Source organism: Glandiceps talaboti, chromosome 23 (genome assembly GCF_964340395.1).
Source record: "Glandiceps talaboti chromosome 23, keGlaTala1.1, whole genome shotgun sequence".
NCBI lineage: Eukaryota > Metazoa > Hemichordata > Enteropneusta > Spengelidae > Glandiceps > Glandiceps talaboti.
Window position 1 is genome coordinate 11176871 of NC_135571.1, and position 16401 is coordinate 11193271.

Genomic DNA, 16401 nt, shown 5'->3' on the forward strand with positions numbered 1-16401 from the left:
CACACAAATTTTACCTTGTCTGGTCTGTCGGACCAGTACCTTACTGTGAATAACTAAGTTAAAAAGTCGTCTGAATATACAGATTCATAGGCAAGATTTAATGTTTCACATTAGCGGCACCTGGGACCACTAATTCTTTCAGCAGGACCACTGGATTTTTGAAGGCACTGGTCCGGGGACCACCAGTTCACAAAATGATTCGTTCACCCCTGGTTGTCTATTAGAGATGTACTAGCTGCAACTAGAATATAGTTTTAAAACTGTTCAGTGGAATCTGATGTTATAGTGAATTGAAGGGGGTAGGGGGATAATACAGCTCAAGATACATTCCAGATAAAAAGCAAAATCATGAAAATGAATTTAAATATAGATATGGCATGATATTATAACACATAAACAAAGATCCACCCTGTGATATTAAAAGCTGCACTAGCAGCAACTGGAACATTTTTTGAAATTTTTTTTGTTTGATAGATATAATAACTTAGTCATAATGTGTACACCCTGAACAGTATTGAATCACCTGTGGGTAAATGTATTTGTGTAGTTGTACATATAGTATAGTGCAATAAATTGAACTTTGGGTCCTCACCCCAAAATCATCACACCCCCCCCCCCCCCCATTCAATCACGATTTTCTGTGCACAAACAGATACCCAAATCTCCACCCTCATCCCCCAATAGAGAGACAGTAAAATTTTGCAGAACCATGGTTTATGAACACTTCTTATATTCTCCCCTCTCTAGTGCAATATCTCACTCAGCATTAAGTGACATGTCAACTATACAACAGGAAAATCCTGGCAACAAACGAGAAAGATTATCATATGACAAACGATCCGATATACTAGAAGAATACGACATTGGCTTCACACGTGGACCCCCTAGGTGAGTGGTATTTATTGCCCACCAAATTTAAGACCTTCATATGCAGAGTTGTCCCAAAATATGTCACGACAACGCATGTTTACGTCATTGGTTCTGCTGTGTTTGAAATATGAGTCAAAACATTCAAAATTGTAATTACTTTCCACGATTTTTCTTTAATATTACTGGTGCTGGTATAATAATGTTATTCTCCAATATTCATTCAGCCTAGAAATCATGAGCTAAGGATTGTCACTTCAAATCTAGAGACTTGTGACAAAGGCCCCATAGGTCACTCATATTACGTCTTACGATATTTTTTTCTTCATTTTTCACACCAGGTATACAGACACACCGTTTGATAGGTCTAATCCTAGAGATGAGTGGGAAGTCGTAGAAAGTTCAAGCTCCAGAGTTTACAGTATACTTGAAGAAGTTGACAGAGATAGAGAACGAGACCGAGACCGAGACAGAGATAGCAAGTAAGTTTACAAATCTTTTAATGCATACATCTGTGTGATGTAATTGCAGTGATGTAGCTGTGTACTATATCTTGCTCAAAGGAGGACGCTACTCCATGAAATAGACACAATTTCATAAACTATGGGGTCTGGAGAGTCATTTCATGATTTTGCATCACCTACAATTACTTGCAATTTCAGAGATACATCAAGTTGATTTTGTGCCTTCTAGGGTATCTTTGATATCGGCTGTTGCATCATGGAAGTCAGCTGGGTTAATAATTACAGTATTTTGTGATAGTGAGAAGACTTGCATGACATCAAGACCCTCACTGCCATCATAGTGTGTACACTAGTGTGGAATTCTAAGGGTTCATGTTTCATATTCAATTTAATCTTAAATAATTAAATTCTAAAATATTTGTTGATATTTTAGATCCAGGACAAAGAAGGAATATGATCCACCTTCCACATCCACTGAAGCACAAAAGAAATTTGGTAATGCTAAAGGTATATCATCAGACCAGTACTTTGGAGGAGAATCATCGGTTAGTGTCTTTCGTAGACTTATCACAGAATCCATGCCTCTCTTTTTCAAGTTATTCAAATATGTTTGTCCACATTAACAGCTTGAATCTAGTAGTACATTAAGCAAGGCTAATTTGTATTTATGTATGTGAATGATGTTAATTATTATTGAGAGAGAGAGAGAGAGAGAGAGAGAGAGAGAGAGAGAGAGAGAGAGAGAGAGAGAGAGAGAGAGAGAGAGAGAGAGAGAGAGAGAGAGAGAGAGAGAGAGAGAGAGAGAGTGAGAGAGTGAGTGTGTCTGTTTTTGACTGAGCAACAATCCAACTTGGCTATATATGACAGTATTTTTAATATAGTATATCCATTTTCATCATTATACAATCCGATATGGCTGCCTGGCAGCGATTTTGTTGGCGCAGTTTTCATGTCCAAAGCCACAACATATCTAAGTCTGTTTGATTTAGGTTCACAAGTGTTGTTGTGTGATCAGAGTAGTGATATCAAGAAAATGACAACATAAACTGCCAGTTCCTTAAAACCCAATCATAGTGGGGACTATGTCATTCTCAATGACTTGTTAATATAGTATACAGTGAGAATTTAACTTTGCACATGTTTATTTTGACAGTATGAACAACGAGCCAACTTGTCAAGATTTGAGGCCAGTAGTAGTATATCCAGTGATGACTATTTTGGTGATGGTAGATCACGATCTTCTGCTTCATCATACTCAACGGGAGCTAATTTATCCGAGATTAAAGATGGCATGAAAGAAGGTGTGGTACAAGTGGCTGGAAAACTATCTAGATTAGCTAATGGAGTCATGACAACAATTCAGGTACCTATGTCTTTCTAATCACAAACATAGGGGGCTTTGTCAAAATGGGAATCAGCAGTTCATGTATTCATGTCATTCTCATCAGAAACTAAGGGGGCTCAGTTAGCAATCTTGACAACTATTTATAGGTACTTGAGGAGGCCTCATAATTTGCTATGATTTAGAAATCATGAAATAAAAAACTCCAGATGAAATACCTAGATGATTGAAACCTCCAAAATGTTGATTACTTAATTTCATCCAGAAAACTGTCCAGATATATGCAGTAATAATTATGATTTATAGTTTTTCCAAAGTATTTATTGAGTATATTTTATGACTGAGCTCCCTAACTATGCAAACATTATATTTTTGTACTCCCAAAACCTGTAATATTCTATCCAATCAGTTCCCCAAGCATGGACATATTTCATTAATTAATTCTTCAAGCATGTAATCATACAATGTACTCCCTAAGTATGTAGACATTCCATTTATGAACTCCCCAAGTGTGTCACAATCCTTATCATGTACTCTCAAAGCATGTAAACCTTCCACTTATGATGCTGTAAACATTCCATTTTATGAACTCCCCAAGCAAGGAGATATTCTTTTTATGAACTCCCCAAGCATGTCAACATTCTATCGATGAACTCAAGCATGTGGATGTTTCATTGACTGTTGTAAATTTACTTCAGAAAGTTTGACATTTCATTACATGATGATATGGGCATCAAACTTTTAATTCTTACCCCTCACTGTCATGTACATTTCCTCGTAGTAATATTAGTTCCATGCTACTTTTTTGGTGCCATTTTTTTGGCATTTGGTATAGTTTGCATCTGCTCTATGCTCATATTGCTGTAACTAGAAATTTTACAACCCATAACACCAAATTAAAACATTTTCTGTATGTACCAGTAATTTATAGCATCCATATCAAGTGTAAAAGTATACTGTTTCATTTCCTAATTGTCCACATTAGAAAGGCCACATGCTAGGCTTCTAAATAAACCAATTGAAACAATATACTTTTACACTTGATATGAATGCTATAAATGAGTGTAGCACATAGAGAAAGTGCTTTACTTCAGTGTTACTCATTCTAATAGTATGTAATCCATGCATTCTAGGATCTCCTCCTACCTCAGCTACGATATCTACAACAGTTTCAAAACTGCAAAACAACCTCTAAATCATAACCCTTCCAGCATTGTCAAAAATACAGAATCATCTGTAACCCCATCCAGCATTTTAAAAAATACCAAAAATATCTGGAACTCTTTGAGTCTGAAGAATTCATCAAATATTTCCCAAAGCACTGTCTTACTCATTCAAGTCACTAATCTTTACATCATATGCATAAATGCAAACCCTATCTACCTGAGGTTGGAATTGGAAGTCAAACAAGCTTTGGCCATGTCATTCCCTGTATGCCAATGGTTTGGTCTACTTTTCTGTTAGTGGATTGGTCAATTGTAGCAATACAGGGGTTGGCAGGGCTAAAGATCATATCAGATTACAAGAACCCAACTCATTCATGTTCCTTTGCTTGCTGTAAACATTTATTTTTTAAAGATTTCCCTAGTTTGCATAGTTTTAGTCTAATCTCCTTAGTTAATTTGACCATTTCCTATTAATTTACCTTTTTAGGATCGCTATGGCAGCTGAGCAATCGCTTTTCTGTAGTTTCTGCCAGAAGATCAAAGTAATTATTGCAATTAATGCAGTGTAATTTATATGTTCCAATGATTTTAGATTTAATTTGTATATTATGCGTATTTAATTAATTTGCATATTAAATGCATTTAATTATGTATAAATGGCATGTACAGGGAATTCTAGAATTCACTATAGGTGATTTGGGGTCAAGGAATTTCTAGTGTACGTTTTAATTCATAGTTTGTGTTTCGATCGTTTCTGCATGTAAGGTCAAATTGTCAGTTTTTCGATATTCCGTTTGCATGTTTACATATTTGTTGTAGTATTTATGTTAGTTACTATTGTATGGAGTACCGTACTTGATATAAAACTTGGATACACGGTATAACGGGTCAATGTTAATTTCTCTGAATGTTATGGATGGTTATTCCCTTATGTATGTATGTTTGTAATATTTTGTATCTTGGCTCTTGTTTAATTGAATTCCATTTTATGTTGTCAGTCGAAGGATGCCAACATTTTGAAATAAATTGATTTGCATTATTTGATTGTTTGCATCGTGGATTACTAATTCACATACATACACCGTCAGTGAGGGTATTTACATATTGATAAGATTATTTGCATATTAATGAGATTATTAGCATTCTAGTTTAACTACCAAATAATATTGAACTCAGGAATTCACATATTTATATAATCTAGATATGCAACCACAACATTATAACAAATTTGCATATTAATGAGATGATTTGCATGCTAGTCTGAGAACTAAATATTGAACTAAGGAATCAATGGATTGAAGAATGCAATAACATTGAGAAAGTGTGCATATTAATGTGATGATTTGCATACTAGTCTAAGTACCAAATATTGAACTTACGAATCCATCGATTACTGATGAATGCAATAATACTATGAGTTTGCATATTAATGTGATGATTTGCATACTAGTCTAAGTACCAATGAAAGGAATTCATATGTTACTGATCGATGCAAAAATACGATAAAGTTTGAATGTTAATGAGATAATTTACATACTAATCATCTTAGTACAACATGATGCAGAACTCGGGAATCCATATAGTTATGACAGCTTAACACAACCCTAATATTTATGATAAAGTTTGCACAATATTGCTAGTTGTCAGTCTCCCCTCACATACCTACCCTTGCCATTCAGTCATATCCTAGGATTTAATTTTGTCTTCATCATCGCTACTCAAAACTTCACCCAACAAGACTCACTTGTCATGTCAACAAGCACCAATTCATGTCTTGTATTGATTGTATTTTGACTTTCTGACGACTTCTACAACACGTGATTCTGTTATTGCAGGACTATGGCGCATAACACTTGTCAACATCATTGAAGACTGCCCTCATACATCATTACAAGAAGATACTTTTGTTTATGTCAAACAGGAACAAGATGGATGGTTTAATAGTAACGAGGGAAAGACTCAACTCATTAGGAATCAACAGATTCAATTTAAAAATCCTGTGGCATTTGGAGGGAGGGGGAGGGGGAAAGGGGTAAGAGGAGAACAAGTGGCCTTGTGCTGGTACAATTAAATAGACCTCACAGAATATATATTATTTTGAAAGAAAACCCATTATTAAATAATGTACGGCTTCCATGATTTTGAAAAAAATATCATAAGAAACATTTGGGTCGATTATTTAAAATTTTAATGTTACTTGTATTGTATGGGTATATTGCCAACGTTAAATTAATATTTCAAGGTATATATTTTTAGGGGGATTATCATTTTAATGTCAAATACTTGAATTATTAATATTATGTATTTTATTTCATCATGTATTGTGTGTGCATTTCAAAAATTGTGTCATATAAAAAGAATGTTCATTGGTCAAAAATGGACAATATATTGAATTCTGAGTCTGGATAGCCAATAGGATTTTTTGTATCTACAGTCTGCAACTTTGAATCATTTTGTGTTGTATGGGATGGGTGTTCATTGGTCAAAAATGGACAATATATTGAATTCTGACCCTGGATAGCCAATAGAATCTTTTCTATCTACAATCTGCAACTTTTAATTATTTTGTGTTATATAAGATGGATGGTCATTGGTCAAAATTGATTCTGACTCTGGATAGCCAATAGAATCTTTTTATCTACAGTCTGCATCTTTGAATCATTTTGTGTCATATAAAATAACTTTTGATTGGTTGAAACTGGACAATGTAATGAATTCAAAACCTGGATATGCAATAAAATCTTGTGTATCTCTACAGTCTGCGACTTTGAATCATTTTGTGTCATGAATTTTCATTGGTTGAAACTGGCCAAGGTTATGAATTCAGAATCTGGATATCCAATAGAATCTTTTCTATCTAAAGTCTGCAACTTTGAATAATTTTGTGTCATATAAGATGGATGTTCATTGGTCAAAAATGGATAGTGTTTATGAATTTTTGACCTGGATAGCCAATAGAATCTTTTCTTATAACTACAGGGTTTGCTGTCAAGTTTGCATACAAATGAGACATCATTCTGAAGGGATATTCCAGCATTAATTTTTCTTGGTATAATTTCCCACAAAGAATATACAAAATATTGTTGAAACTTTTGCTGTATTTTCTCTGACAGCAAGGTCAATGAACCCAAGTTAGAGATCTTTTGATAGAATGTATTGATCTATTCACTTCATTTTGTTAAAGAAAAGAAAAGAAAAGAAAAAAAAATTGGGTGCATGAAAGAAAATTTACATTGTCTACACATACATATTTGCATTTTTGGTTCTTGTACGACATCAACTTCAGAGTATATTCCTTTTCACAGTGGTCGAATACGATAGACCAGATAAATATTGTGTTATATCCTTCCGTATCAAACAACCACCTCAGTCCAGTGTCATGAAAGAGAATATTGAATTTTTGATGATATCACGGCAGGGAACGCTTTGAACAAATATTTTGGCATAAATTCATACAGTTGTAACATTTTTGAAATTTCTGTCCAAAATTAGGATGAAAATTTCCAAAAAGTTAAAAAAATCACCAAAAATGACAGAATTTTGTGTCCTTCTTGTGCGATAGACCTTGTGTAGTGTTTGGTCTATACTTGCACAGGAAAGTGGCATAACATTATGAAATTTATCCAAACATAGCTTTGGTGACATTTGGAAAAGATTGCTTGATACAGCAGGGTATGAGAACTTTGATAGAAACTATCTTTTAATTCAAGTTTTACCAAATCTGATTTCTATTCTATGCAGAAATTTTAGCCTAGAAAGGTAACCTACTGCTAAACATACACTAAAAAATAGACAAACTGTATTTAAGACCAATCTTTTAGGATTTTATTTAATTTTTGCTTATTATATTTTAAAGAGTCCGATATCTGAAACAAACTGGTAGAGAATTATTTTTTTTTTTGATGCAGAATGGATTTAAATGTCACAGGTGCCAGAAAACATTTGATTTGGAGAGATTTATATCAGTGTATACTACCAAACTACAGAGAAATATATAAAGTCTCAATGAGATGACACAATGTTTTTATGTCATATTTTCGTTCCAATTACAGATATTGAGTGCACATGCATATGAAATGTTACATATTATCGGAGTGTGAACACAAAGTTTTGTGTTTGAATCTTCCTTGTTTCATCTAACCGTAATGTTAATTTGTGTTCACAGTGAGATAAAATGTATCATTGTACATGCTTGCATGTTATCGGTTTATTATATCTTTAAATGCTAGTGTGCTATTAATGTTTATTTTTTGTTATATAATTCGTTAAGACGTGCAAGATGTAAAAAAAATATGTGTCGCCTAATTGAAACTACAGTCTCTCTAGTTTGGTAGTAACATGTTTTTAACTTTCCTTCTTATCAACTTAAATGCAGACTAAACATTTTATTACATATCACATCATTAGATTGAATCATTCCTACCACTACAACTACGTTATCAATATTTTTGCAACTTTTAAAGGGAAAGGCTACCTTGTCAATTCACTATGTTTAATAAAATTTTAGATGTTAAACCAGATAAAATATATTGGCTTAACCCTTTCAGGACTAGAAACTTTCCCGCCAAAATTTTTGAACAAAAATTCTTGTTTCTCTGTAATTTTTGCAAAAAGATCAACTTTATTTTAGACCACAATTCAAGAAATATTACTTCCCAATGAAGTAATATTCTTAAATTTTAGAAAATGTTCTTACAATCAAGTTTCTATTTATTCCAATGTCGTCTCTAGGAATGTAAGGGTTAATTCACTTTCACTTAGCAGTATGGCGTTGATGTCGACCAGAACTTAGGTTGAAGTGAAGTATAGGCCTTGCTAGGGAACTTCCATTAACCCTTCCATGACTAGAGACGAGTTTTAAATAATATGGGGACCCAATTTATATGAATATTTTCATAATTACAATAATATTACTTTTATTAGGAAGTAACATATCTTTAATTTCAGTCTAAAATGAAGTTGATATATGCCAAAAACTTACATAAAACTAGAATTTTGTCCAAACAAATTTTGGTGGGAATGTTTTCAGTATTGAAGGGGTTAAACATATTGTCAACTGCTTATACTGTTATACAACTAAAACAACAATAGAAACAGTTAAGGCAACACACTTACTGCAAATTGCCAGCCAAGGTCTATATGTCACTTCCATCTAAGTTCTGATTAATGCCAGCTGTGTACTGATAAGTAAAAGTGAGTGAAACCAATGCATTTAATCTCCTTTCACACTTCCAAGTTTTTACAAAGTATCTTTCCCTTAACCAATAAGTGTACCAATAACAGGGGAAAAAGGGTTGGTGTGACATTTCATATGACATTTGGCATGACACTTGGTGTGACATTTCATGTGACAATTGGCATGACACTTGCTGTGACAGTTGGCATGGCGCTTGGCATGACACTTCACGAATGACACACAACAGTTTTATACAAACACAGACAACATCAATGTAATGAGGTACAAAATCTTGCTGTGTATGTGGTACCTCTGTTATTGTTAGTTTGGGCATAGACAGTGGAAGGTTTGCCTTCCACTCTCTATGGTTTGGGTAAAAAAATATGCCTAACTTTATGTACAAAAAACATCAATGAAACACAACACCGACCCTGAGTCTGCTGTAATTTTGTACATAAATTCAGACCAGTAATTCTATCATCTGTATATGTTATCTTGGCCCTGTGGTAGTATAAAGCATGGATGGAAATTTCAATGAAATAATCTTGTACAAATACTAATTTTTATTGTTTTCATTGGCAAAATGGGCTTGTAAATCAGATACTGAACTTTGAACTCTTGCAATGTATTTTAGTTATTGTCTGCTTCACAGTATTTCTGAAGAGTAAATAAAATGATTTTCAACATCTATTTGTGTATGTCCAGCCTATATTACTACCAGAAAAAATTATAAATGGGATAAGGGTGTACGTACTTAAAGTGGCACAAACACAGCAGGATCCTTTACCCAATCACATTGAACACTGATAAGCATTGCTACTTGTTCACAGTGCAGTAAAACAGGCTTCTAATGAAAACATTACATATGGACTTGATGATTTTAATGGTTGCAATTGTTTATTTTCTAACTGATAATCCACATTTCAACTTGACTACTTCTACATTCCCACTGTGCACGGCACCTAAGTAATTGTTTCTTTAGCATTAGAAGTTGTCTGAGAGTGTCATGTTGCAAGAGTGAAAAACCAAGCCTATATCATTTTACAACTGCAGACATCAGACCGTAGATGAACGGAACGTGTTACAAACAGGGAAAGTAAACAACTGAATTGGATTAATAACACTTTGTACAGCATGTTGGAAGTACAGAGACTTGTATTACATTTCATCATTTGATAAGAACAGTTTTATGGCCACTTTACATAATAGTTCACGTTCACAAACAAATTAGAAGTTCCCTGGCATTTCATGTACACATAAAGAGGCCATAAAACTGTTCTTATCAAACCATGAAATGTAATACAAGCCTCTGTACTTCCAACATGCTGTGCCAAGTGTTATTAATCCAATTCAATTGTTTACCTGCCCTGTTTATAACAGGTTCTGTTTGTCCAAGGTCTGATGTCGGTAGTTGTAGCTGTAAGCAAGGCCTACTCTAACCTCATATCTCTCATCGGTTACAAGAATCTAATAAAAATGTTGCTGGTACTTTTAAATAGCTGCGTTTATTCTGAACAAATAGTAAAATTCTAATTTTGATATATGCTAAACAGATTAATATAGGTTTTATCAAGTGATGCTAACTGGCACGTCACAATAGATACTGTCACAAATAAACTCTCTCAAAAAGATGTCTTTAGTTTTGACTTGAAAGCTAGTCTCAATATTTGGTGCAGAGCGGACAGTATTTGGTAGTTGGTTCCACAGAATTAATTGTGGCGGTGTGGTTGAAAGACCTATCTCCACAGTGTTCAATTTAAAAGTGCCCTCTCAGCCAATTTGACATGCCACTGACGCACACAATTTCTAGTGATGCACCAAAATTTGGTGTTCCCCTATCTCTTACTCAATCTGATTAAAATCCGATATCGATGTCGGCTAATCGTGCATTGCTATCTTACCTTTGTTATTTAGCTTGAATTGACCTTCGTAGTACATGTTTAAGTTTTTAGCGTAGAGGAGGCGATCCGGCTAAAAACGTAAACATCTACTACGAAGGTCAATTCAAGCTAAATAACGATGGTAAGATAGCAATGCACGATTAGCCGACATCTACATCGGATTTTAATCAGATTGTCTCTTACTATGAGGTGACCAGTGTGTCCTCTAACCCAAATTGACATGCCAATGATGCACACAATTTCTAGTGACGTACTAAAATTTGGTGTTCCCCTATCTCTTACTATGTGGTGACTCCCAAGAAATGACAGTTTTTCTCATTTTGACTCATAACAACAAAACTTAGAGGGCACACTGTATCTCTGTATGATTTAAGTGTTGCACTGCACGGGAACCTTGAGTGTTGTTTGATGACTTGAGCGTAAAGATCTTGCAGGGTTGTTAACTACGATAACTTCAGTAAGATATTGAGGGACGAGACCATTTAATGATTTATAGGTGAGAAAGAGAATGACTCCCTAAAGTCAAATTTGATCTACACTGAATATGGTAATTTCAGTTGGAAGTATTCTCGGCATGACTATGGTAATATTTTGACAGTTTTCTCAAATGTACTGGCTGTTACATATTGTGGCATTAATTTCGACATAACTTATAGTGAGTGGTTACTTCTAAGCCTGTGAAATAACCAATGTATATGATCGGTTTTGGATTTTCATCACTCCACTCCGAGTATGCATCATCACCATTATCTCCAACGTCGATGGCGCTATCGCCAACTTTGATGGTGCCATAGTCGTACGTGATCCAGAACTCCTGCCATTTCTTGGTTGATGTACTAGTGATTGGTGTATCTCTTCCATATTTTGCCAAGAAATTTTCCTTCAAGGCATCATTTTTGTGGGCCAAGTGATTCGCATATTTTCCAAACAATTCCTCTTTTGTGGCAATATTTCCATCAGCTAATTGGTTGACATAGTCTGCTGGCAGCTTCTTCTCTGGAGACAGGTCACTTTTGCCATATGTTTGTTGGTTGGTGTATTCCTCCAATGGATTTTTCACACCAGAGTCGTATCCTTGCACCAGTTTGCTGCCATATTTTCCCAACAAATTTTTCCCATACATGTCATTTTCTTGGACCGTTTGGTCAGCATACTTCCCTAACATTTCTTTACCATACTGGTGGTTCCCTTCTACCCGTTGCTTGGCATATGCGGAAAACGGATTCTCCTTTTCAAAAAAGTCCTTCCTCTTAGCCCACCTGTTGCCGTTTTTGGCATACATTCTGTTTCTCGAGTCAAAGAAGTTGTTTCCATTCCCTAGTTGGTTGGCGTATTTCTTCAATGGACTTTTCTCTCGAAAGCCATCATTTCTTCCTGCCAAATGCTTGGCAAATTTCACCAACAAACTCCTGTCACGAGTTTCATGTCCTTTTGCCAACTGTTTTGCATATTTCGCCAATAACCCTTTCATATCAAATGCATCATCTCTGTATCCTGGATGGCTAACGTATCCATAATCCGAAAATTGACTTTCGTCTTGAACCATGTGATTTCCTTTCACTAGTCGCTTCGCATAATTACGTAATAAACTCGTATCCTTGTCTTCGTTCTCTCGCATCAGTTGATTTGCATACTTCGCGAGCACTTTCCTATCAGAGACTCCATATTCTTGCGCTAGTTGATTGACATATTCCTCGAATGGACTCCCTGCTTTAATAATGTCATTCATATGTGCTAATTTTTCTGCATACATATTCATTTCAGTGGGATAGTTTCCATATCCATGCAGCAATTGCTTCTCGTCCTTTCCCGGCATTTCCCCAGTGTCTCCATATTCTTGTGTTAGTTGGTTGATATATTCCATGAGAATATTCTTCTTGTCGACGCTACTCCTATGCACATTTTGTTTTGCGTAATTACTCGTATCAGCGATATGACGTCCATGCGGCAACTGGGTTGCGTACTCTGCATAGTGCTTCTCCTCTTTAATTACGTCATTTCTGTGCGGCAGTGGCTTTGCGACCTTATTCACCACATTCTCACCCACGACACCATTTCCATGCGCCAGTTCCTGCAATTCGTCGGCGTACTCTACTGGTACATTCTTATCAGGTACACTCATTTCTGCTTCTTCTGCCTCCTTTTCTCTGAACACGACATGTTTGATAGATGACGATGGTGGTTTTAAAAACTTGTATTCAAACTCAGCTATAGGGTATGACACTGTACTCCATTCCTTGCATTCTGAAAACAGAGAAGTCAAATCATATTTTGTACAAATCTACACTGAACCAGTCTGCATCATGGTCCGATTTCTTCTTTTTGTGGAATATGCCAATACACCAAGTACTCCAGCATCAATCACACCATCACTTTGTTTGAGATTAAGGCAGACACAAGTTAAGTAAACAAAACTGTACTATCACTGCATATAAAGTCTGCACCGTGGTCCCTCTCTGATCAAAAGACCGTGTCAGTACCATGTCTCTGTCACTCTGTTGCGGAATACTCAAGTAATAAACCAATCACAGTACTGAGAATCAGTCTATTTCTGTCTAAATCTCAACAACCTGGCAACAATCAAGCAAAACACAATGACAAATGTGGCAAAATAAAAAACAAGATGGGAAACTCACCGACATGTTTCTCATTAATAGTTGACGTACTTGTGGTAATGGGGGCAAATGTTGGAGACGTTGTTTTTACTAAAAGAAAATAAATAAGATGAATTGGTCATGTGGTAAAAAGGCAGAAGTATTTTCAATTGTATTAAAATGCCAAGTTAGTTCCTGGCAGTGTAATGATTCACCCAGAGAGACTAGAGAGTTGAAATTCAAGGCAATACCATATTGGTTTTACAATATACCTCTCATGCAGTGTGCCCTCGAATCTAAGCCAATTTGAAGCGCCACTGACGCACGTACACCTTCTTCTTCATGTGTACATGAAATGCCAGGGGAAGTGGAAATTTGTTTGTGAATGTGAGCTTTTATGTAAAGAGGCCATAAAACTGTTCTTATCAAACCATGAAATGTAATACAAGTCTCTGTGCTTCCAACATGCTGTGCCAAATGTTATTAATCCAATTCAGTTGTTTACTTTCCATGTTTGTAACAGGTTCTGTTCATCCATGGTCTGATGTCAACAGTTGTAATAGTTATACTCAGAGAGGAGTAACTTACGAGGTATCAGATACTCTGTTGTTGGTCTCGTTGTCATTAGACTTATTCCTACGTCTTCATCATTCAATGGCTCAGTTCCAAACAGTGTTTCTTTGATAGACCAAGGATGTTTTTTCTCTAGAAGTAGAACGTAATATTGATTGAAGTACGCTGTCTGTCTACTGCAATACTATAGTTATGAGTGTAGGGTATGTTGAAGATCACTGAACACAACATTTTGCTCTGTTATTAATGTCCCCAAAAATATCTGTTGTATACTGTGACACACTACGGTGCCATATTTTGTTTGTTTGTTTGTTTATGAGTTACTATGTTCTCCACCTTTATCTTTTGGGGATATCTGATATGATATCATTATCAGAGTTTAAACTTTAAGTTATAAAGAAGAAAGTTATGCATACATGCATGCATGTGTATAAATATACATATATATATACACACACACGTACACACGCATGCATGCATGCACACGTGCACATGCACACAAATACATACATACCCACACACATACACATACACACACACGCACACACGCATACACGCACACACATGCACACATACACACAACATGCACACACACAATGTGACACATACACACACAAACACACACACACACACACACACACACACACACACATATACAGAGACCTAGATAGATTAACTGTCAACCCATACCTGCCATGACAACTGCAACTGCTGCTGCTGCTGCTATGGCAACTAGTCCAGCAAAAAGTACAGTCACGGTTATGAATCGATATCTTCTGTCTTTGTCAAATTTCCAAAATTTCCACCAGCTTACCCTTGGCTCCCCAACTAATGGTTCCATGATTATTTGATTTCAAGATACTGAATATCAGTAAATTGAGTAATGTCACACAAATTTTACACCCAGGAGTAGATATCAGCAGTTAATTCAATATCTAACAAACGCAGTTTTTATTTAATATTTCAATTTGGAACAGATTCTCACGTGACTTCGACCACACCTAATTATTCAAGCAAAAATATCACAGAAAGATCATATTTACAGAACTTTTATAAATTGAGCTGGTAGACATATAGATGTATTAATGTTAAACATTTACTATGTAGAGCTGAATCTTAAATTTTAAAGAAATTTTGAATCACTCGCTAGCTATAGTAAAATATTGTTTAATAGAAGCAAACGGAGGAATTACTATCAGCACTATAACCACACTGTAAGTAATGAGGCACTCTATTAGTTTATAGATTATGACAAGCTAGGTCAAGCTAGGTCAAGCTACCAAATCAACCTGTCAACATAAATGCTCAAGTTTAATGTCAACTATGTATATATGTGATATCATACCATGCACAAGCCAAGTTTAACAAAAAATATGGAATGTATACTCTTGTTGATGATAACACGTATCTATGTCACTGGATCTGCTGTGTTCGAAACACGAGTTAAAACGTTCAAAATTGCCATTACTTTTCTCGACTTTTCTTTGATATTACTGATGCTGGTATAATTATGTTATTCTTCAATATTTTTCTTCTGAAATTTCAGTCGGAAAATACTCGTGACCTAAGGGTTGCCACTACTCGTTTAGGGACTCGTATTGACAAAGGCCCCTTAGGTCACTAAGAAATAGAAATATTAGTGAATGATGAATTACTCGCTGTGACTGTGAGTGTACTCATGGGGCCAGGGGATATTGCAGAACACCTGTTTGCTTGATATTCTTGTTGCACCAGATGTAGGCATCCTTTTCTTACGGGAATGACAAGGGCAGTACTAAGTTTAGTAAGAACCGGAAGTTAGAACTGCTTACCTCTCCTTTCTGAACTGGTTGAAATGGCTTTGTCCAAGCATGGTCCAAGTCACATTCATTCTGCTGACCCAGTGGCCTAGTAGTTGAAGAGGCTGGAGAGAATCAAGTAGAAGTAGTACGCTCTTTTTGAGTTCCTAATCCTTTCACTCTTGGTAATAAGTTTTTCTTTGCGAAGGGAGTCGATTGTTGGCTTATTTGTAGCGATTTCACATTTCAGTTCTATTCATTTCAGTATGCCATCACCCCAATTTGAATGAATTCTGTCCTTTGACTAGAGATAGAGGAACTGGCGACTGGAGTCGAACTTGTGGCCCGGGAAGCAGGGTCGGTCCCGGATCCCTGCCTGGGGCTCAGACAACTAACCACTAACAAAGTGGTCTGAGCCTGGGGTGATACTAGATGATGAGGTCACACAGTTACCGTTGGCACTCATGCTGTCAAAAATGTGTGGATTAGTCCTGATATGGCAACAAAAAATACTTGACGGGCCCGGGTGGTTGACTAGGT

At 35.8% G+C, this 16401-nt stretch overlaps 1 protein-coding gene across 2 annotated transcripts in view; it reads left to right on the forward strand.

Moving 5' to 3' along the window:
- LOC144453087 (ADP-ribosylation factor GTPase-activating protein 2-like) overlaps positions 1-9701 on the forward strand; it is a 20270-nt gene extending 10569 nt beyond the window's left edge. Inside the window, exons 9-14 of one of the 2 annotated variants that reach the window (XM_078144363.1) lie at positions 748-888; positions 1209-1349; positions 1765-1876; positions 2485-2694; positions 4327-4381; positions 5675-9701. In XM_078144363.1, the coding sequence (XP_078000489.1) occupies positions 748-888; positions 1209-1349; positions 1765-1876; positions 2485-2694; positions 4327-4344 (622 nt within the window). In that variant the 3' untranslated portion in view covers positions 4345-4381; positions 5675-9701. The remainder of the gene's footprint in view (positions 1-747; positions 889-1208; positions 1350-1764; positions 1877-2484; positions 2695-4326; positions 4382-5674) is intronic. The other variant, XM_078144364.1, reaches the window with a different exon arrangement.
- The last annotated feature ends 6700 nt before the right edge of the window (positions 9702-16401 follow it).